The sequence below is a fragment of the Podospora pseudoanserina genome, chromosome 6 (assembly GCF_035222485.1).
Source record: "Podospora pseudoanserina strain CBS 124.78 chromosome 6, whole genome shotgun sequence".
NCBI classification, from domain to species: Eukaryota; Fungi; Ascomycota; class Sordariomycetes; order Sordariales; family Podosporaceae; genus Podospora; species Podospora pseudoanserina.
In genome coordinates this window covers 1182697-1204569 of record NC_085925.1, presented here as the reverse complement: position 1 = coordinate 1204569, position 21873 = coordinate 1182697, and the positions used below count along the sequence as shown (strand labels likewise).

General features: G+C 52.6%; 7 protein-coding genes and 2 non-coding genes across 9 annotated transcripts; 4 read left to right on the top strand and 5 right to left on the bottom strand.

Annotated features, from left to right (window-relative positions):
- The first annotated feature begins 369 nt into the window (after positions 1-369).
- QC764_0091240 lies at positions 370-526 on the top strand. The gene is made up of 2 exons: positions 370-405; positions 491-526. It is a non-coding gene; the product is annotated as a tRNA-Ala (tRNA).
- Positions 527-1448: 922 nt separating this feature from the next.
- Positions 1449-1599, top strand: QC764_0091230. Its single transcript has 2 exons — positions 1449-1485; positions 1564-1599. It is a non-coding gene; the product is annotated as a tRNA-Ala (tRNA).
- A 784-nt stretch (positions 1600-2383) lies between these two features.
- On the bottom strand, positions 2384-4259 carry SEC4 (GTP-binding protein). The gene is made up of 4 exons (XM_062949109.1): positions 4001-4259; positions 3503-3776; positions 3101-3368; positions 2384-3042 (listed from the first exon to the last, which is right to left on the bottom strand). Exons 2-4 carry the CDS (start codon positions 3530-3532, stop codon positions 2717-2719), a joined length of 624 nt encoding a protein of 207 aa, XP_062797344.1. The 5' UTR covers positions 3533-3776; positions 4001-4259; the 3' UTR covers positions 2384-2716.
- A 112-nt stretch (positions 4260-4371) lies between these two features.
- NCA2 (Nuclear control of ATPase protein 2) lies at positions 4372-7576 on the bottom strand. Its single transcript, XM_062949108.1, has 3 exons — positions 6685-7576; positions 4828-6581; positions 4372-4776 (listed from the first exon to the last, which is right to left on the bottom strand). Exons 1-3 carry the CDS (start codon positions 6699-6701, stop codon positions 4436-4438), a joined length of 2112 nt encoding a protein of 703 aa, XP_062797343.1. The 5' UTR covers positions 6702-7576; the 3' UTR covers positions 4372-4435.
- A 101-nt stretch (positions 7577-7677) lies between these two features.
- Positions 7678-9423, top strand: ERG25 (C-4 sterol methyl oxidase). The gene is made up of 4 exons (XM_062949107.1): positions 7678-7918; positions 7979-8084; positions 8148-8291; positions 8351-9423. Exons 1-4 carry the CDS (start codon positions 7902-7904, stop codon positions 9002-9004), a joined length of 921 nt encoding a protein of 306 aa, XP_062797342.1. The 5' UTR covers positions 7678-7901; the 3' UTR covers positions 9005-9423.
- An 819-nt stretch (positions 9424-10242) lies between these two features.
- On the bottom strand, positions 10243-12248 carry QC764_606010 (uncharacterized protein; the record flags this gene model as incomplete). Its single annotated transcript, XM_062949106.1, has 2 exons — positions 11065-12248; positions 10243-10943 (listed from the first exon to the last, which is right to left on the bottom strand). Exons 1-2 carry the CDS (start codon positions 11258-11260, stop codon positions 10243-10245), a joined length of 897 nt encoding a protein of 298 aa, XP_062797341.1. The 5' UTR covers positions 11261-12248.
- A 290-nt stretch (positions 12249-12538) lies between these two features.
- AFG2 (AAA+-type ATPase) lies at positions 12539-15339 on the bottom strand (the record flags this gene model as incomplete). Its single annotated transcript, XM_062940923.1, has 2 exons — positions 15113-15339; positions 12539-14874 (listed from the first exon to the last, which is right to left on the bottom strand). Exons 1-2 carry the CDS (start codon positions 15171-15173, stop codon positions 12539-12541), a joined length of 2397 nt encoding a protein of 798 aa, XP_062797340.1. The 5' UTR covers positions 15174-15339.
- Positions 15139-16592, top strand: QC764_0091170 (uncharacterized protein; the record flags this gene model as incomplete). The annotated part of the gene is made up of 4 exons (XM_062940922.1): positions 15139-15162; positions 15237-15840; positions 15894-16029; positions 16130-16592. 4 exons carry the CDS (start codon positions 15139-15141, stop codon positions 16590-16592), a joined length of 1227 nt encoding a protein of 408 aa, XP_062797339.1.
- A 287-nt stretch (positions 16593-16879) lies between these two features.
- On the bottom strand, positions 16880-21439 carry NTE1 (phosphatidylcholine and lysophosphatidylcholine phospholipase; the record flags this gene model as incomplete). Its single annotated transcript, XM_062949105.1, has 1 exon — positions 16880-21439. The coding sequence occupies one exon, from the start codon at positions 21437-21439 to the stop codon at positions 16880-16882; it is 4560 nt and encodes a 1519-aa protein (XP_062797338.1).
- Between the last annotated feature and the right edge of the window lie 434 nt (positions 21440-21873).

Genomic DNA, 21873 nt, shown 5'->3' with positions numbered 1-21873 from the left:
ACAAGTACAGCACACAAATCAAGGCTTTGGGTGTGAGTGTGCATGTCATGCACGGTAGATCCTGAGGATGAGACTTGGGGGCGCGGCTGGTAAAGACCAAGAGACGGAATGAGAATTTTTGAGGCTGCCTGATTCTTGAAGGATCGATGAAGACGAGCATTAGAATGATATTGAGCTGTGTCAAAGCACCTCATTCTTGACATCACCCGTGTGATAGAGCGGTTCAAACCATATGATCACATCCTGCCCAGGTCCAACTGGCAAATACATACTGCTGTCTGTACAGTGAGATTTTCCACGTCATGGGCAAACACAGACCATTACACTTTATATACATCCTCCATCCCTCCTACTTCCAGCAACTTCAAAGGGCGTATAGTCTAGTGGTAGGATTTCTCATTCGCACTTGCTGCCCTCCCTGCCGGCCTAATAAATCCCCACCCCTAGACAGGACGGGATGCACGCAGGATTTGGGCAGCGGGATCTTGGCATGAGAGGGTCCCGGGTTCAAACCCCGGTACGTCCATTTTTGAAGTCATCTCGGGTTTCCTCTTTTTCTCAATCTCTTTTTTGCTTCCCAACTTTTTTGTAGTCGCTGGTCCCTCCAGATGGAATGCTGTCATTGTATCGTCCAAAAGCGTCACTGAACAATATCTTGACCAAACCTCCTGCTGCTTCCTGTTCGCCCACTTATCACTCTGAACACCTCCTTACCTAGGTAGTTTGGCTGCCATAGGCTAAGTAGACGTGACAGTCGACATTCATGCTCGTGTTCGTGAAGGCTCTCCAGAAAAGACAGAAGGCCTTACAACCTGAACTCGACATACCATCATCATCTCTCTGGCCATTGTGATCCTTGCCAAAGACACAACCATTGGCTCTCCCCTTTGCCCCTCTAGACAAGCAACCTGCCACGGGTATCTGCCTACCTGCCAAGCACGCCCAACGATATCGTATCCCAACAAAAAACAAGCGGCTCATGGTCTAGCAGGCAAGATCTCTATGCAGACACTGGTCTACCTCTTTGATCGCCCTACAAGAATTGGGCCATCGGTTTGGGGAGGGGGTATGTTCAGCAAAAGTGACCTAGGTTCGAACCCCAATGCGCCCTTTCGTTTTGTCTTGTCTTGTTTTTTTTGCCCTACAATGATGATAATTCCGGGTAAGAGATGTATGAAGAGAGAGGGATAGACATAATAGACTTTCTTGGTTAGCGAATAAGTTGTTGAGCATCCTGGTCGAAGACAATAACACAAACACCAACAACACCATCCAACCAAAACCACCCCATATCCCTCACCACAATCCCAAGAAAGCCCCATCCCAAACCCACAGACAACCGCAGATACCCGCTCCTCCCCTCCCAGCTCACCAAGTTTGCTCCTTCCATCCAAAGTCCCCCCCCCTGCTATAGCAACGTCGCCGGGACCACATAAACCACAAAGACAGGGCGTATGGTCAAGTGGTTACGACGTCTCATTTGCATTAATTAATGCCTGTTGCTTTCTCTACATTGCTCCTGAAGTGGTCGAAAGGTGGTGACTATCATTACAACCATGCTCCATGTGAAGGTCCCGGGTTCGAACCCCGGTGCGTCCAATTTTTGCCCTAGCTCTTCTTCTCCAAGTTTATTTTTGCTTACTGGCATGGATGTTTTGTTTGTTTGTTGTTTGGTTGGTTGGTGATGTTGCTGCTGCTGCTGCTGCTGCTGCTGCTGCTGCTGTTGCTGCTGCTGCTGCTGCTGTTGTTGTTGTTGTTGTTGTTGTTGTTGTTAACTTGAGCAGGGTTCGAATTCAGATGGCTACTAGCAGGGTGACATCTACGCTCCTGTCCCTCCACTTTTTGAATGGGTTTCCTTGTTCTTGATGTTTCCCTTGATGCTGCAGCTGTGATTTTTTTGAATTATCTGAAGACTATTTTGTCTGTGAACTCGGTGAACGGCCACCCCCTTTTTGACCGCAACAAAACCATAACACCGCCCAGTCTCTTCCCCCTTTTGCCTATTCCTACCCCGGCGAAGCAAACTCTCGTCAACAAAGCCGAACCACAAAATTCCTCTCCCATACTTAACAAGCACACACCTACCTGATCACACTGCTGAAAAACATTGTCGTCTCTTTCATCAGCTCATTTTCAATAGCTGTCCCGTTAACCACCCCCAACCACGACTTTTCTTCCCGCTCCATAGGTAAAAGGAGTCACTTGGCATTTTGCACGAAACGAAAACACAACATTCATGTTGTACATACTCTGTCCTCCTACTTCTGCCCTTCCCAGTCCTTCATCCCCATCTCTTGCTCCCCTTCTCCCTTACCTACCCGCTCACTTCAACACTCAATGTCTCTCACAAGATTCACACACAACATCTCACTCTCGCATCATCCTCATCATCTTATCATCTCTTGCCTTTCATTGGAAAAAAATAAAATAAAAACTGTCTCTCTCTCAAAAATAAAAATAAAAATAGAAACACCCTAAATATTTGCATTTGCCCTACCCATTGTTATCAACCCATCGCGTATGCTTTACCTTCCTCCGCCCCCTCCATATCCCCCCTTCATACCCCCAATCATAATCGCCAGCAGCAAGCATCCCGATGAAAAATAAATAAAAAAAGGTCACCCAGCAAAATAAAACCAATACAACCCTGTATCAACCACTCCCTTCCCTTTTGCAACGGTGTTTATGGTCTCTCATACCCTACCCCTCCCCTCCATTAGCAGCAACCACCCCCCTTATCACCCGAAGTCTGGCCCCCAACATTAACCCCCGTCGACGCCCCTGCACTCCCTTGCTCCGTCTTGCTCGTATCGATGATCCTCTTCTTGATATCCGCCGCCAGGCTGTAAAAGGCCTTTTCGATATTCTCATTCGTCTTGGCCGACACCTCCAAAAACGGGATCCCCAGCTCGTCCGCGAGCGCCTGGCCCCGTTCAGTCGACACCACCCGCTTCTCTTCCCAGTCGCACTTGTTGCCAATCAGAATCTTGTTGACGCCCTCGGTGGCGTGTTGCTCGACGTTGGCGAACCAAGTGCGGATGTCTACCCCATGTCATCAGCATACCGTATCAAACAGAAGGGAGGAAAGGGGGTAACCTACTGTTGAACGACCTTTCATCCGTCACATCATACACCAACAAAATACCCATCGCGCCCCTATAATACGCCGTCGTGATCGTCCTGAACCGCTCCTGACCGGCCGTATCCCAAATCTGAAGCTTCACGCGCTTGCCGTCCAGCTCGATCGTCCTGATCTTGAAGTCGATGCCGATCGTCGTGATGAACGAGGGTGTGAACGAGTCCTCCGAAAAGCGGAGGAGGCAGCAGGACTTGCCCACGCCCGAGTCTCCAATCAGCAGGAGCTTGATCTATAAACAGACACATAAAACGCTGTCAGCATCTTGGTTGGGTCCCGCGAGAGATGGGAGGGGGGCGGGAAAACCGAAGTTCCCGGGGAGTGTGATTGTTGTTGTATCGTGGAAATAGGGGGGTTTTGCCATACCAAAAAGTCGTAATTCCTGTTACTCGTCATGCTGGGCGGTTGATGATCTATCTGTCTTTCTGTGGGTATTGTGTAGATTCGAGTCAAATATGGAATTCGGCAGCGTCGGGGGATAAAACTCTCGGATGGGAGGTAGGGCGGGTTTGATGGGTTCTCTCGCTCAGGGACAGGTGAAATGCGGTTAGGTTAGGGTTGCCTGTAGGTAATCGTAATGCGCACAATCGAGAGTCTTTCACAGATTAGTTTTTGTAATGTGTGTATCGAGGGAACCGAACTGCGAGTAAAAAAGGAGTGACACGGGTCAGCAACGGGTGGGATTTTTTGATGTATTTGGGTCAAGAGATGACGGCGGCAGCGACTGTTTGGTTATGACAAAGTCTGGGCGGCCCACGGTGAATCAGGGGACTAGATGACCAAAGGCAGGGACGGGGCCTTATGATCGGTAGTTGTGTAAAGTCGGTGAGGGTGGGCAGGACGAAAGGATGGCCTTGAACTTACAAGAGCAGCAGAGCAGAGAGCAACCTGGAAGCAATGGTCGCTTCCCAGGAATCCAGGGACTGCGTAATCAAAGCGTCGTGTTCTAGGTTGCAGCGGCACCGGCGGGGAGAAACTCGACGGCGGCGGGCGTGTCGGGATGGTCAGAAGACACAACGGACTCGGGGGGAAAAGATGGCAACAAAGAGCAATCGGTGACGTCCTTTGCAAATTGTCCTGGAGGTGAGCCTCAACACGCAACTGGAAGCTTGGGAGGTCATGCAGCGAGAGGGACGGCGGCCACAGGTCACCAGGGGTCTTGGCAGCAGCAACCACAGGGCCTGGCCGGGCGCTGGGGCCAAGGGGTCACACAGACAAGCCCCACTACGCCACAACGTGTTATCAATCCGCCAGTCTTGACATTGTTCTCATAATCATCATGATAGGTCTATTTCTTGTCTAAAAATACTCCGAATATGCCCAGCGGATCCTGTCAAGCACCCTGAACAGCTCGGGAACCGCCCTAGCCTTTGCGAATTCATCGAGATCCTCAATAAACTCCTTTTCAACCTCGCGAGGAAGATTTCCCTGAGTGAGGTTGCGTAGGACGTGAGCTTCGCAGACCAACAGACCGCGGTCCCGGTAAGAAATGGTGTTGTCCTGGAGGTTGTGTTGCGCCTCGGTCAATATTCTATCCATCTTGCGCAAGACACGACGGGTGCGGCGAGCTCGCTGGCCACGGCGCAAGCCCTTGCGGCTGCCGAATGCTGTTCTGAGATATTGAATAATTCCAATCGAGACTGCGACGTGTCAGCCATGTCCAGATTGTCAAGAACCAAGGAGAACCGTACCAAGAATACCGGGTGTCAGCCCAATGAAACCAAACACCAATTCTTGACTCTTCAGCAGCGCATCAATGCCGCTGATAGCCACCTCAAGATCGACCTTTGTCTTCTGCACCTGGATGAGAACCGACCGGACCAAATCTCCCCTGATGGCGCCCACAAAGGGCTTCTTCAGATCCTTTTCGTATGCTTTCAGGATGGGAGTAACATCTCCCTCCTTCACCCGAGTCCGGATTTCAGCAACCTGGGCCTCGGTGATGGTTGAATTACCAACAGCAATGTCAGGGTTGTCTCGAGAGAACTCCACCACCATGCGCTCCAGACTTTCGCGATCGGCTTTCAAGCTGTCACGGCTCATGATGGCAATCTCGCTGGTTTCATCGTGACGGATCGTACCGATGACCTTCTTGATCGGCTCCATCACCCAGTTGAACCAAAAATCCCGAGTGGTGGCACCAAGATCCCGTATCCAGTTGATAATGTCGGCTTTCCTGTTTACAAGAACGCGGAGGATTGTCGAGGACGAAAGGAGGAGAGCGATGGCCGGAATCCAGTATCTGACGAGTCGGGAAGGGCGACCATTCTTGCGGGCCAACACCGAGGTAGACACGGCATGCTGGGGAATGCCCTCATCAAGGATGTTGAGGAGTCGGCGGGCAAGGATGGCAGGCCTTGCAGCCTGCGCAGCGTCATCTGTGTGAATTGACAACTCGGGATCGTGCTGAACACCAGAAAAAATGTTGTCTTCGAACTCTTTCATATTGTGTTCGAGGGTGAGCGAACCGCGGAGGATCGAGTCCATCAGAGCAACGCTTCGCTCCAGCACCACTCGCCACTCCTCGTGATAAGCAGTCGCTTCAACCACTGAACCATCGTCTGGTGTCCGTATGTCGAGTCCCTCGTCCAAAAGCACGCCCAGACCAGTTGCCGTCATTTCCCGGAGTTTTTGGAGACGAGCCAGCTTGCGTCGGGCATCCGAACGGCCAGTATCAACCCGACCAAGGACACGCCTGATGTTACCCAGAGACTTTTCCGTGATGCTTTCTCGGACGATGCCATAAAACTCGCGCCATTGCTGGGTCAAGTTGATTTCAGTTACAGACTCTGCGGCGGCGTTCTTGTCACCAGACCCTGATTCTGACTGTGTTGATGAGGTGCCGGCGGTAAGTACCTCCCCCTCCCTGTCTGTCCTAGACTCGCGCCGGGATCGAGGGGCTGAACGATGCTCGAGTTGTTGCTGTCGCCACTCGTTAAAGCGATCCAAACTTTCTCGCCAGACTTCCCTGGTCCATTCCCCCATCCGCACCGGTGATGATTGCATCGTGTAAAGAAGGCTGTTGGGGTAGGAGCTCAAGATCTCGTCCCAGTACCAGATATCATCGCTCAGTGGCTTTATCTGATCAAGCAGGGAGCTCATCAAAAGACCATATGTTTGAATAGTGGCCTTTCCAACCAAATGCCATTCAGCATCCACCTCGACCATCCATTTCTCAGCGTGAAGCTCCTTATTTTGATCCTCGTTTGCCAGGCCAGACTCAATCAACAAGTTTCGAATTCGCCTCTTGGATATATGGCCCAGTGAGAGCGAGCTGGAAGAGAGCTGCTTTGCAATCTGAAGCAGCTCAGTAACTCGCGGTTCTGATACCAGGTGGAAGTCCCCGCCACGGTTGGAAGGTAGATGCAGATTGTCATCTTCCTCACCAAACCCCAACTGTACAAGTGAGACTTTGTCGATGAGTGCATCGAGACGACGCACTCGACTGCATAGCAACAAAAAAGGCCAAAGTCAACATATGCATCTTTCAAAACATGGGGAATCCCATCCCCGCGGAGGGGTAGGTGGGTGGTGGGTGGGTTACTAACTCGGCCACAATCGACATTTTGATAGAGATTCCCAAACGAGGCTAGGCGGGGTACTCGACGAATTCGTTGCTTTCACCGCCGTACGGAACTGCTCAGGGGGCTGTGTCGAGATGGACGCGCAAAAAGTGGCGAGTTGTGAGTCCAGAGCTTCGGCTCCCGAGAGGACCGATCAGGCCATCCGAACTGATGGCGGAAGTTGGGAATCCGGTGGTTTGGTGCGAATCAAACCCACCCTGGTGGAGCTGGGATCCTTGAGGCGGTTTGGGTCGTGAGATATTCAGATGAGATCACGCCAATGGAAATACCTGCGGGGATGTTGGAACAGCAAATGTAACACTGGGAATTTTTGAAAGAACCGCAGGGCTGAGAAAGAAAATGTTTGTATCAATTGAAAAACTGGAAAATACAACCTGAGCGGCTCTGTGACCGTCAAACTGGGAAGCTGTCAGGCTGCGTAATGATTTCATAGCTGCCATGTGGCCCACTCTTTGTTACAAAGCAAGCACCGTTTGACGCATACTCGAGTACAGAGTAATCGGCTTTATAAGCTCTCCAGTCTCGAGATCTCGAGGAAACTCGGCCACTTCTGAATGAGATATCAACCATGTCCCTGGGTTCGGTGACAGCATGTGCAAGTAGCGGTGGCCCTGCAAGTCTAGTGGTTGTTGAAACGAAACAGGTTGGTAGAAACAAGCACGCGGGCGGTGAACGGTGAACAAGCGGAAGAAACAGCGTTCCCAAAAGAGGCGGAAATTGCCGTTTACATGCAGGTAACGGTGTATGGTGTCTTGGCAGGCACACATCAGACGACCCGACAACGGATTGGTTGAACTGATTCCACGCAGCCAATTGATTTCGCTGGTGATGCCCCACTTGGCGTGCACGGAAGGCGGAAAGGGGTTTTTGGAGGTGGGCCGATCCAGCTGTGAACCAGGCCATTGGCCCATTTAGAGCTCTGCATTGGGAATGCCAAACCGTGCCAGCAGTTCTCGATAAAAAACCATCCTATCCCTGACCCTTTTTTGTTGCCTCTCCCCTATCTTCCTCGATTGCGCGCGCGACCAGCTTTCGACTTGGGGGCCGTTGTTCTTTTTCTTCCTCCCTCTTTTTCCCTTATCTACGACCGCTTCTCCTGGCTGGAGCGATCTCTCTCTACATCTTCACTTTACACTCCTTCTTCTCTCTGCCTTTGCGGACCCTTATCATATTCACCCATCATGGCGTACGCCGCTCTGTACGTATCCCGTTCACCGCTCCGGTCGCGTCATGGCGAAAGCTAACAATTTCTGTACAGCAACTCGACCATTGGTGGTCTGGGTTCAACAGCTACCTTCTCCAATGTCTTCGACGAGGTCTCCAAGGCCGCCGTCGACCTCAATGTTGCCGAGCGTCTCTGGGCGGTATGCGCGAACCTCCTCCCCCAATCTCAACACTTTCGACCGAACATGCTGACAACCACCTAGTCCTGGTACCTTTGGATGCAGAATGACACAATCGCGACGGGTATTATGAGTTTCGTCATGCACGAGCTCGTCTACTTTGGCAGATCGCTCCCCTGGATCATCATCGACGCCATCCCCTTCTTCAACAAGTGGAAGTTGCAAAACGTGAGTTTCGCGCGCGCAACCAAGCACATTCACAGCAGCTCAGACTAACAACCACCCAGACCAAGGTCCCAACATGGAGAGAGCAATGGGAATGCGCCGCTCTCGTTCTCATCAGTCACTGCACCGTCGAACTCCCCCAAATCTGGCTCTTCCACCCCATCGCCACCTACTTCGGAATGGAGTACGGTGTCCCCTTCCCTCCCGCCTGGAAGATCGCCATGCAAATCGTCATCTTCTTCATCCTCGAGGATGCCTGGCACTACTGGTTTCACCGCGCGCTCCACTACGGTCCCCTCTACAAGTCGATTCACAAGCTCCACCACACCTACAGCGCCCCCTTCGGTCTCGCCGCTGAGTACGCCTCTCCCATCGAAGTCATGCTCCTCGGTTTCGGCATTGTCGGCTGCCCCATTGTCTGGACTTTGATCACCAACGACTTCCACCTTGTGACCATGTACCTCTGGATCGTCCTCCGCCTCTTCCAGGCCATCGACGCCCACAGCGGTTACGACTTCCCCTGGTCTCTTCGTCACATCCTCCCCTTCTGGGCTGGTGCTGACCACCACGATCTTCACCACGAGCGCTTCATTGGCAACTATGCCTCTTCTTTCCGCTGGTGGGACTACTGCCTTGACACCGAGGCCGGTGAGGCGGCGTCTAAGAAGCGTCGCGAGCGCAAGCTGGCTGAGATTAGGGCCAAGAAGGCGCAGTAAATGGTGGTGGGCATGTGATGCCATACTCTTATAGAAGGTTGATTTTTCGGAGAGGATTTGGGGCCCGGTTGACCGACCATCCCATAATAGGATGTGATGGGCGGTTAGTCACGGCGAAAAAAGATCAGAAAGGGTCGGTTTGGCGGGAGGGTGGGTTTTGGTTCTTGGACAGGACAGGGAAAGGGAAAGGAAGGATAAGGGATGTGATTGATGAAAAAAGTTACACGAACACACACAGCATATTGCACTGCGATTAGTTTTGCAAACCAACGCCCCATGTATACAACGCATACAGGAAAAGGGCGTTGGTGCGGGCAAGGAGCACGCGCAAGGGCACAAGTCTATACATACCTTAATTATTAATTATATTTGTACATGAGATATTTTCTTGGATTGAGATATGAAGATGTGAATCCTTGGGGAAGGGGAGAGAATGTTTGGGGGGGGCAGGGTGTGTGTGTGAGTAGCTGTCACATGCAGGTGGGAGGGAAGGGGTCAGCAATGTAGGTACAGCGTGTTCACATCACACTGCAGATGTGTTTGGAGACTTGACATATCGTCGGGTTGGAATTGATGCCTTATCGTGGTATACATCTCTTGCTGGTTATCTCTTGCTGGTTGGAATCTTTTGATCAACGCTCTCGCTACCGGATGAATTTACAGAGACAGAAATGAGGATATAATTCGAACGGTCAAAGAACTCGAAAACCAGATATCCATCCTCGCCATGCAATCGTGTGTGCTCGTTAATACACATAATACGTTAGGTAGTATATCCATCCCATGAATTTCCCAATTTCTGGCTTGTTGGTGTCTGCTAAAAGAAATCAAGAAAACAACAAAGAAAGAAAAAAATGCTATGCCATGCCAGAACAGAAAATATATGAAAAAAAAGTCTCAGAACAGTGAGAAGAGAAGAGGGGAAAAAAAAGTCCAAAACAAATGTAACGCCGCCCCATCAATGCCAATGTTGCTCATATGCTTAATGTGTGTAAGTGCCAGACCTTCCTTCCTCCTCCTTGGGTATCATATCCTCCCCCTCCTCCTTGTCCCTCTCCCCCTCCCTTCCCTTCCTCCCGACCACACTCCAAACTAACAGCACCTCCCCCCCCTCTGCCCATCAACATACTGCCCCTGGCCCTGATCCCCCGTCCCCAACCCCGGTGTACTGAACCCCGGACTAAACAACCAACTCCTCCTATCCCTTCCCACCCTAAAACTCCCCCCACTATTCCCTCCTACTCCAAACCTAGCATCAAAATACCCCCCTGCCCTCCACCATCCTGATCATCCGTCCCCGCCGTAGCAGCCACACTTGAGAAAAAAGGCGTCTCCGGCCCCATATACCCACCACCATCCAACCTCCCCCCACTAGCAGCCAACAAATCAGCCCTCATCTTCCTGTCCCTCTCCACCAGCTTCCTCGTCACGACCCTAAAAACCTCCTCCACCCCCTCCCCGCTCTCGGCAGAAATCTCATGACAGGCATCCCACCCCACCTCCTGGCCCCAAAACCCAGACGACCGTTTCGAGCTTGGAGATTTCGGTCCAGGGTCGGTGGACGATATAGCCGAAAACAACCCGCTCGATCTCGGATTCGCCGACGAAGCCGCTGGTTCAGAAGAAGACGGTGCAAAGGGTAAGGGGAGGGTGGCGGACGGAGGGGGGGTTGATCCTCTTCCGGGAGCGAGATTCTCCGCCACATAGGCGATACACCTCTCAAACGGAACCTGTCTCTTCGAAGGGTCCTTCGCGACAATATCCGCCTTTGTCCCGACCACGTGGAGGATGATATCAGAAGGTAAGTTGCGGCGGAGCTCGGTGAGCCAGAGGGACATTTCGTGGAAGGAGGATGAGTCGGTTATAGAGTAGCAGAGGATGCAGGCGTTTGCGCCGCGGTAGTAGAGGCGGGAGATGGAGCGGAAGCGTTCTTGGCCGGCTGTATGGACGGGGCGAAAAAGAGGTTAGTTAGTGATTTGGGATAAGGGAGAGGAGGGGGAGAACGAGGGGGAGAGGAGGGGGAGAACGAGGGGGAGAGGAGGAGGGGGGACGCAACGTACCGGTGTCCCATATTTGCAGACGGACGAGGGTGTCGGTGTCTGTGTCTACTACCCTCTTCGTCATGAACGATGCCCCGACGGTGGAGGTTGTTTTGGCTGGGTCGAAGGCGCCTTTGCAGTACCGGGTTACGAGGGAGGTTTTGCCTACACCTTGGGAGCCGAGGATGACGATTTTGGCTTCGAGGGCGGACGACATTTTTTTGGTGACGGTGTCGCCCCGTGTGTTTTTGGGTGATTATTTTGGTATGATTATTCGGTATTATTATCGAGGTCGGGGAAGGTTGGCTTATGGTAGTTCAGATGGGTTTGTGTGTTTGTGTTGACACACGCGTAACAGACCACCACCTGTTTCGTTTCAGTCTGTTTGCTCGTCTGGGGAACAACGGGGCTTGACTCGAGGGAGGGAGGAAACAACAGGAACAGGATGGGGGTGTGTGTCGTGTCCTACGTCGTGCGCGCGCTGCCGATATGTTGAATAACACAACTGATTTCTTTTTTCCTTTTGTTGCGCGCGGTCTTGGTCGCAAAATAGTTTTGCGACAGGGGCAAAATGAGAATGCGACACACACAGGCAACGAAACAGACAACTGTTCGCAAGGGATGGGCTGCGGTGGCGGGTGTAAAAACAAAAAAATAGAGAAGGCTGAACCGCGAGCGGGCTGCGGGGAAAGAAGGGGGAGAGGGAAAAAAAGACGTTGTCAACATTCAGTCAGTCGTTCGGAGTGCCCGCGCCAGTGAATAACCTAGGTAGCGTAACCAAAATCAAATAAAAAATAAAAATACTATCTTGTGTTTCTTGTTGCTCCCACAGTGCTTCAGGTCGCACTTCACACGCTATCTTGTTCCCTTCCCTTCTGGCTGGCTCGTGACTGCTTCTCTGATGGCGACCTTGGGATTGTCTGCTCCCCGTGATAAGAAATGGTGGGTTACTTGACGTCACTTCGGCACTCAGCTGGGGACCCCGGGGGTTTGGAGAGGCAAAAAGTCCCCTAAATGGCGGGGGTTTGTCGCTAAATTTATCCCATGTCAGTCATTGTCTTGTGGAATCCTAGTGGCATTCTGATAGGGGAAATAAACCGCGAGAGGACTAGTCTGGCTGTGTTCAACACCACCGACGGTCCCTCCGGCCTGTTGCTGGTTTGTGCTAGGTGAGGGCATTTCTTGCATTGCCCAATGAGTGTGCTGGAATGGTTCCCAAGAGAGCTGTTTAAAACTTGGCTAGTCAGAACGCCTTCAATGATAGTCAAGGGGGCATGTTCACACATATGGTAGGCCTCTTGACATTTCAAGAAGACCTATAAAAATAGTAACAAGGCAGATCAGTATTAGTCAAACCACATATTTCAGTTCAATAAAATGGCAAAAGGCCTATTTTGATAGTACGAATGCCTACTTGAATACCAAGAAGACCTGTTTACAAACCAAAAAGCCTATGTAGATAGTACCTACGCCTAATTCACAAAATTCCAGGCCTTCAAACCTTCCCAAACTGCCTCTCCCAGTCTTCAAACCCCTTGATCATCTCCCGTGTGATCTGCTTCTTTTGGTTCTTAATAGCATGCTCCAGATCACCCATCCGTATTCCCACGTCCGTACCTCCCTCCTTGATGAACCGATCGTAAGCCGCCACTCCTGCTGCCGCGCAGATACCCTTGATCTCTGCACCGGAATAGCCCTCCGTATCCTCAACCAACTTGTCGATATCTACGTCGTCGTTCATCTTCCTCTTGGCACCGACCTTGGTAAAGATGGCACGGCGTGCCTCCTGGTCTGGCGGTGAGACGTAAATCAGTTCGTCGAATCGACCTGGGCGAAGCAATGCCGGGTCAAGAGCATGGGGACGGTTGGTCGCTGCCAGGACGACGACGCCGTGGAGGGCTTCAAAACCGTCCATCTCGTTTAATAACGTCGTCAGAACGTTGACACCGCCGCTGGAACCGTTTGATTTGGAAGACGAAGACGAGAAACCAGAGCGCTGGCCGGCGATGCTGTCGATTTCATCAAAGAAGATCATGCTGGGGGCAACCTCGCGGGCACGCTGGAACAACCGGCGGACGGCTCGCTCAGACTCACCAACGTACATGTTCAGCAGCTCGGCACCCTTGACAGCGAAGAAGTTGAGGCCGGATTCGGTAGCCATGGCTTGAGCCGCCATGGTCTTGGAACAACCCGGAGGTCCATACAGCAGGAAGCCCTTCGGGGGACGGTCGAAGAATTGCGCGAGGACCTCGGGGGGTTCCAAGGACAAACGGACGGCGCGGCGGAGGGACTGTTTGACGAGAGATTGGCCGGCGATGTCGTCCCAGTGGATCGGGGGCGGCTTGAGGTTGATATCGTGCATTAGGGACGGGCGGACAAGCCGGAGCGCATTGTGATAGTCAGCGGGAATGAGGGTGGCGGGCGCCGAAGCGGGAGCAGATTCGTCCTCTTCGGCTTCGGGTGGAGGAGAAAGAAGGCGAGATTGGTCAGGGGTGGGCGCAGAAACCGTAAGTGGCGATAGATGACGGGTTGTACCGATCAAGCAGGCTTCGTCTGCCAGCCGCCTCAAGTCCTTACCATTGTAGGCGTGAGTGCTTGCACTCAGTTGGTTGAGAAGCTCGTCCTCTTGGTCTGGTGGAACACAGAGATCCAACGATGAGAGAATCTCACGGCGACCCTCTACGTCTGGCATGGGAAGGTAAATCTCAGAAGTGAACCGACCGGGGTCTTTGAGGTCTTCGGGTATGTCGGACGTATAATCCAAGCAGGTGGCCACCACGAGCACCTGGGGGGCCTCTCCCTTTGTCGATTTCTCTGCCGCCAGGCCGTCCAACAAATCACAGAGGGCGAGAATGACGGCATCTCGGTTGCTGCGGTCCTTGTCAATCAGCCTCTCGAGCTGGTCGATCAGGATGATACTTGGTTGCTGAAGCTTTGCTGTCTGAAAAGTCTCCTGAATATCGCCGAGTTTGTCCTTAAACTTGATACGGAAAACTGTTCCCCAGCCTGTGTGGGCTAGACTGTTGAGGAGCATTGTCTTCCCAGTGCCGTGGCCACCATGGATGACGATGCCTGGGAACGTGAAGCTCTTCTTGATGCCTCCAAAGGTGAAGGCTCGCAGCAGGTCGTTGAGCTTCTTGACGGGTGCGTCCAGACCTTTGATACCTCTTACTTCGAGTTTCCTCTCCAAAGATTTGACTGGTCCCTCGCCAGTCTCGTTTGTGCGCGCCGCTGTCCCAACAACCAGCCGGGTTTTCCTGTCGATATAGCGTGCGTTACCAGTAGGCCTCCCATTGACCGAGGTGGCAATGAAAGAACGTTTTGGGCCCCGGACGTAGAGGTCCTTGATGGTCCAGCCGGTGTGTACATGTTCGATTTGTGAGAGACGCCCTGCGATAAGAACAATCCAGCCTGGGAGATCTTCGGGGAAAATGGGGTCTGGTAGCGAACCATCTTCGCTCGGCTTTTGCTCGACGATGACCTCATCGGCGTCTGGGAGAGCTCCGCCAAGCGCAGTGATGCGCACTTGCTCGCCAAGGTTGAAGCCGCAGGCAGTACGAAAATCGTCGTACATTTGTGTGACGGCTTTATCCAGCTTTTCGGGGGCCTTCCACAGAGTGGCCTCACGCCTCACAGCATTTAGCTCATGGATCCTTTCGATACAGACAGCCTTGCCACCGTCTTTTGAGCCCGTTAATTCGATCAGAGCCTCCTCGTTGACATATATCCGAGAAGGTTGTCGCTTCTGTAGACGTTTGTCGGCGTCGGTGTTGGCGTGTAGCTTCCGGATTCGGAAGTCTAAACTCTTCATTTTGACGTCTCGAATGATCTCTTGAAGGTGTCAAAGCGATAGTCGAAGGCGTATTGGAGATGATTCTAGGCCTGTCAAATATAGTTCAAGGCCTGTCAAAGATAATATAAGGCCTATTGAACATAATTTAAGGCCTATTGATGTGTTTTGAGCGCCTATTGAGTATTTTGAGAGGCGTATGCGAGATATCTGAAGGTCCAAGTTAGTATTTTTGACACCTGAAAGAATTTGCAACATGCGCAAATTTCTAATGCTTACCTGTCGGAAGAAATAGTTTGGGAATAATGAGGCTTGTATCTGGGGCGCTCGTGAACCACATAACGCCTCATAAACTAATTACACTTTTCAAAACCTAGAATTTGGAATATTTCTCAGGAAAGAGCGACCTGCCGGCGCCGGCTCGGAAGGCGTTCCCGGTGCCGTGGGTGGGGCCGTGTCTTGGCACAGTTTTCACAACCACCTCTCACTCACACACACTCGCTCACACTTATTCGACAGTTCACAACTCTCTAAGCCATTTCACGAAATGTCACCAAAACGACTGCAAATACTGCAGCCACTCACCTCCCAACCATGGCAACTCACAACAGTAGCCCGTCGCCATTTCGCATCCTCATCAGAACCCAAAACCAATCACCAAAAAAGAACCAAACCCTCCCTCTACAACCGGCTCTTCCCCAAAGCCTCCACCCCCCAACCATCCAAAGCCTCACCCTTAGGCAACACCACCACCGCCACCGCCGCCCAAAACGATGACCCCGAACCACCCCGAATATCCCTCCACGACGACCAAGAACTCGGCGAATGGCTAAAGCAGCTCCAGTCCACCTTCGCCGATGACACCACCATCACCACCACTGACAAAGACCCCAACGCCCCAACAGTCCTCATCCTCTCCGCCCCCCGAGACCTCCTAGAATCAGACTTCTACCGCGTCTCCCCCTCAGGCCAACACGTCCAAGGCTGGACCAGCGGTCCCGACAAAGGTTCCCTCCCCTCCCCCTCTTGCCTCCCCCCAAAGACTAACCGCCTGCTATAGTAATCCAACACCGTACCCCCCACCACCTCTCCCCAACCGAAATCTTCTACCTCTTCTTCTCCTCCCGCCCCTCAGCCCTATCTTACCTCTCCCTCCTCAAAACCCAACACTCCCTCCCCCTCCGCCCTCCTATCCCGTCTCCCTCCCCCCCCTCCCCCCCCCCCCCAATCCATACCTCACTCCCTCATCCCCCCTCACATCCCGACCATAACCTCCTCCATCCATCCCTTGTCAAGCCTTCAAACCTCTTTCCTAACCAGCACCCTCCCAAAGACCAACCAAGCCCGTCTACTACCAATCCCTCAACCCTTTTCCAATGTCCCTCAACAGGCAGCAGGGAATTTCATCCTCCTCCGCCTGAGCAACGGCAAGCTCACACCCCGGTATCTATCCCATCTGATCCAAAACGACGACGCACCCTGGGGGATACTCCCCAAAACCAGGAAAAAGGGCGCCATCACACCGCTGAGGGCGACGATGAGCTATGTCGGATTGCCAGAGTCGCAAAATGATAATTCTACCGGGGAGACAGGGGGTAAGGAGAAAAAGGGGGAAGAAATCAAGGTGTATTCCCGTTTCTTGATCGGCTTTGATCATCCCTCCGAAGCGAAACGTTTCGCGAGGTGTTGGCATAAAAAGGAGGTGGTCGACCAAGTCCGGGGGCAGAGGATGGTTTGTAATACTACTGTTTTGTGGTGATTTTTCACACTCGGGGGTTGGATTGATTGTGGGAGTGGAATAACCAACACCATGTAAAATAAAAATAAAAAGCGAGTAATAATCATGGCTGGAAGTTTTGAAAAAAAAAATTCTTGGTAGACTACTTGTAAAAAACATGTATATAAATACCAAATACCAACAACACCAAACATGCATGCCCCTTTTAACACATCCCCAAAAACAAAAACGCTAATCTACACCCCCGTCCCTCGCTGACCAAAAAATAAATATAATATATAAATAAATAAATAACAATAATAAAAAATTCAGATACTATTCCTCCTCGGCGCCATAGTCCTCCTCAACCCCGCCTTCCCTCCCCCATCCCCCCTCTCCTTCCCCCCATTCCCATCCTTCCCAATCAATGGCAACACCCCCTTCTCCCTCAACTCCTTCAGATACCCCCGTCCATACTCATACCCAACCTCATAAATTTCGTTAAACTTCCCAAAGTCCAACGTCCCATACTCATCGATCGGCGGCCTCATGTAGAAGCACCCCGGCATCGTCTTCGCCCTCTCCAACGCATCCACACTGCTCACATACGCCAACCTCGCCTGTATCTCCGCCAGCGTGGGCGGGTTGGGCACATTGCTCAGCGGGTTCCACCTGTTAAAAAATGCCCACACCCCCGACAAAGTGTCACCAAACTGCTGCGGCGTGTTGTCGTCCAGCGCGCCCACGTCGACGGCAAAGATGACGTCGGAACCGAGCGATTTCATGTGCGAGACGGTGAGGTTGTCGATGTACCCCCCGTCGAGGAGCATGCTCCCTTCGTCGCAAAGGGGAGGGAGCAAACCCGCGAGGGACATGGATGCGCGGACATATCGCCATGCGTAACCGCTCGTGTGGAACTCGGCGCGGGATTTGGAAATGTTCGTCGTGTTGCAGTAGTATTCCAGCCAGAAGTCTTCGATTTGGGTTTTGGCAAAGGCTTTGTAAATCCCGCGGTTGAATTCGTGGCCGGTGGTGTACGAGGCAGAGGGGTAGGTCAAGTCGAGGGCGAAACGCCAGATGCTTGCCATGCGACCGGCAAACTTCTTTGCGAGGCCGTATATCGGTACCATGTTGGCGTGCTGGGCGTAGAGGGCGCCGATGAAAGCGCCGATGGAGGTGCCTCCAATGATATCGATGGGAATGCCGGCTTCTTCCATGGCGCGAATGACGCCGATTTGAGCAATGCCACGGGCTCCGCCGCCACCTAGAACCAGACCGACAGACTTCCCGCAGAGGCGACGGGCGAGACGGTGGAAGTCCCCTTTGTAAGGCGCGTCAGGCATGTAGCTATGGCGAACACGGCGGGAGGTGAACTTTTGAATCTCGGCTTGGATATTTTGGACTGTTTGTTTAAGGGTTCGCTTGGCTCCGGTGTGCATTGGCGGCAGTGTGGGACTGTAGGCCATCTGGATGTGGAAGTGGCCACCGTTAATCCATGGCCGGTTCTTGAGCCAAGCTCTGGTAAGACCTGGGTTAGAATACCGCTCAGGATGCAGCAAGACCAAGATCTTGCGGGCAGTGGCCTTGAGACCCAGCATGAAATGCTCATAGTCCCCTATCTCCGGCGATCCCTCAGCCACCCCGACTAACAACACGCAATCGGCCTGAGAGATGCAGGTCTGCGTCCACGGAGTATTAGGGTTGGTGTCCGAAATGTAGATCACCAGCCCGTACTTTTCCTCCAAGTCCGCAAGATACTGGCTAAGCTTGAGCTTGCCAATCTTGGCAAAGGCGTGTTTGCCCAGATGGTTGAGCACCGCGACGTGGTTCAACAAGGTAGCCCCGTTGGGAATGCCGACTTGTTGCAGAGCACTGAGCAACTTGTGTCCAAAGTCCACAACGGGAACGCCCGAAGTTACTGGCAGGATAGCAACCGTCCTCAGGTTGAGTGTCGATGAGATCCTGGTGGTTGATATCCTGCTGCCCGAATCCTTAGGGCTCAGCATCTTGGTGGGGTCGTTGATCAGCGCTCTCATGCGGGATGCAATGATCTTGGAAATCTTGATCGTGATGTTGGGGTGCTCCTGTGCCAGACTGTTGAACAGAGTGCGTGGAAACTTGACAAGCTCAGTTTCACGAATGGCCTGCAAAGTTCCCGAGCGGCTCGACTCTGTGAGAACCTCGAGCTCACCGATACTCTCGCCTTGACCATACTCGGCCTTGACATTGCTGCCACCGTCCTCTCGCTGCTCTACTAGCCTGAGACGTCCATTTAGCACAATGTAGATGGCTTCGCTCTCTTCTTTCTCGTTGAAAATCACCTGTCCGGCATTGACGTGAACCCACTCCAGCGCAAAGTCAATGTGCAGAATGAGGCGAGGAAGTAGGTTTGTCAGTCTCTTGGCCATGGTCAACAACACAATGGGATATCGGTCCACAATCTTCTCAATCGACGTCAGCGGCAGGAAGCCGACATAGACATCAGTTTTGGCGACAACGTCGATGAATGATCTGTAGGACGAAATCGTCCCGATATAGCCTGCCAGACCGCCAGGCTTGATCAGCGCCACACTCCGTCGTCCCGTCTTTTTCTTGCGTACGTTCCTGAAGTGGCCATCCTTTGCTCCGGGTATCGACGAGTGTCTCTGGTGGGGCGCACAGAGTGATTCGTAACTATCCATAGCATGCAGCGACGTGCTCCCTGATGAGTGGATAATATCCGAGTGCGAATCCTCCGTCTGGGTGCAGACATCGAGGAAGCCATCGACAACATAGTAAAGCCCAGGATTCCGCTCGCCTTGCTCCACTAGTACCGAACCCTTGGGGAAGAAGACGATTTCCACTTCGTCTCTCATTTCTTGTGCTAGAACAGTAGGGTTGACTGGAACAGCAGAAAACCCTGTAGAAGCTACTGACTCTGTATCGCCATCAGCAGATGCCCCCACGCCGCCCATGAGACCAAATGCCCCAGTAGTAAAGACGGCTTTCTGGCGGCGCCCATCAAGCGATACTAGCCGTGGAGACGCCTGAACAGAATCCGTGTCCTTGACTGTCCCATTATTAGCCAAGCCCAGGGCTTTGAACATGCACTCCAGGATGGACTCTCTGAAGAGATTATCTTCATCGACTGATTCCCGTTTGGCTATGGACACATGGGGGTTCCTCAGCGTATTGAAAGGGTTGGGAGTTCGCTGAGCAAGGGGAGACATGGCTTCCCGTGGGACATGCAGGTCAAACTGAGGTGAGGTGGCCGAGAGAGTGGGAGCTCGGTGGTGATGGCCACCACTTCTGGCTGCCTGCATGTCTCCCAAGAGGTCTCCGGGGCTGGGGCCATCACCCGAACCAACAAGCGATCGGTGTCTTTGCTTTGCGAAGGCTTGCAGCACGGCGTCTTTCCGCAAGGTAGCTTGAGACTGGCGGCGACGGCCAGCTCCGGCATTGTGGAGAGCGATCCCCTTACCAACTTCTTCCTCGCCTAGCCGCTCCCTCTCTTTCTTGAATTTCTCCTTGAGTCTGTCCAGCGCGTCGCCCCGTAAGTGGTTTGGAAGCTCACGTGTCGTGTACTTGAGCATGTTGCGCTCAATCTGCATGACCTCCGCAGTCAGACCCAAGTAGTTGTACGCAGTGGCGAGCGTGACTCTCTGGAATCGGGACAGTATCACATGGACAATGTGTGAGGTTGCCTTGGGATAGATGCGGATTAGACGTCTAAAGGCACTGGCGGGAATGATGGCTATGGTTGTGTCCACCGTCGCCCTCGCAATGATGTCTGGATGAGCAGAGCTGGTTGCTGCCCGCTTCGGGATTGGTCTCTTTGGCCTGCTGGCCGTGCCTGTGTCAAGGCTGATTGGCGGAACATGGGGCAGTGTATCAACAGAGACAGGAGTCTCGGGCGTAATGACAGATTCTGGTAGGTTCTCTATTGAGCTCGTCGCAGAATCATGTCTTTGAGGTGTCCCTGGCTGTGTCACTGGTTGTGACATGGGCGCCAGACGAGGACGTACCACTCCCAGTCCTGCACTCGGCGGATAGCCTGCGCTCGGCGGATACCCAGCAAACAGGCCAGGCCCAGACACCTCGTCTTCTGGAGGCCTCAGGGGTACATCTTCGGTGAATAAAGACATGATGGAGAAAATCGATGACATGGGCGCACCATTGCGAACCTCGGTCAAAAGCTGGTAACGCTGCTGCCCAGGAATCGAATGCTCATCGTCGCTCGAACTCAACCCGTCCACAGCGCTGATATGTGGGCTATGAGCAAACGAACGGTTCTCCCCTGACTTGACAAAGATCTCCACCAGCCCATTCACCACCAGACAAAACCCCTCCTCTTCCTCCAGATTCAAAGTTTCTCCAGCTATGAGTGTCCTAGTTTGGACACTTCGGGTGAGCTCATGGTAGACAGAAGCCTCCAGATAGCCAAAGATCTTGATAGCGCTGATGAACTGGTCCAGATAGGTGGCCAAGGCAGCCTTCGCATCCTCCTCCCTGGTGTTTGAGAATATTTCGATGCTCGGCTGCTTGCGTTGGGGTTCTGGCGGTAATCTCTCATACGAAGTGAGATAGTGATAGCGGACAAAGTAGGCCATGCCCAAGGCAATAGCAGCTATAATGAGCATGAGCGTTGTTGCGTTCATGGTGACGGTCCAGCTCTTGGAGAACAGGTTGTTGTAAAGCAGCGTCGGGACCGATATGGTGGCCAGCTTGATGGCATAGTAGAGTATTGTTGACAGGAGCTGCAAAAACCAGATGAGGACCTTTGTGAACATGCCCAGCCAAGATGACGAGCCGTGGGTGTTTGCTACATCGCTGGCCGTGGCTATGGCAGAGGACAAAGCACCGGAGCCCGCAGCGGCAGCAACCGCCACGGTTGGACTAAACTCCGTCATGGCGATTCGGGCGTGCTTGGTGCTGATGGTAGCTTTTGAGACGAGAAACGGTCACCCGGAAAGTTATCGGGTATTGTTGGGAAGGACGCGTGACTTTGAAATATCATATCGGATTCGTTCCTCGGCTGTTGCTCATGACCAGACAGGAAGCAGGAGGAGGTATCGATAATCCAATGAAAGACAGTCAGCAACCCCCAAACTGAACCTGAACGCCACAAGAGCAACAAACGGATTGTGAGAGCTCAAAAGAAGAAGGGATCTCCAAAATTACCAGATTTATACTTCAGGCTTCAGACGGAGCAACGGCCAGCCGACCTCCCTTGTTCAGATTGAAGTGTTCCTGGCAGGAGTGGCAGGTTGGCGTGTGATTGGAGCTCCAATCGTTGACGTAGGTCTTCTGCGGAATTCTGGCGCAGGTGGGCCGCCAAGCAGAG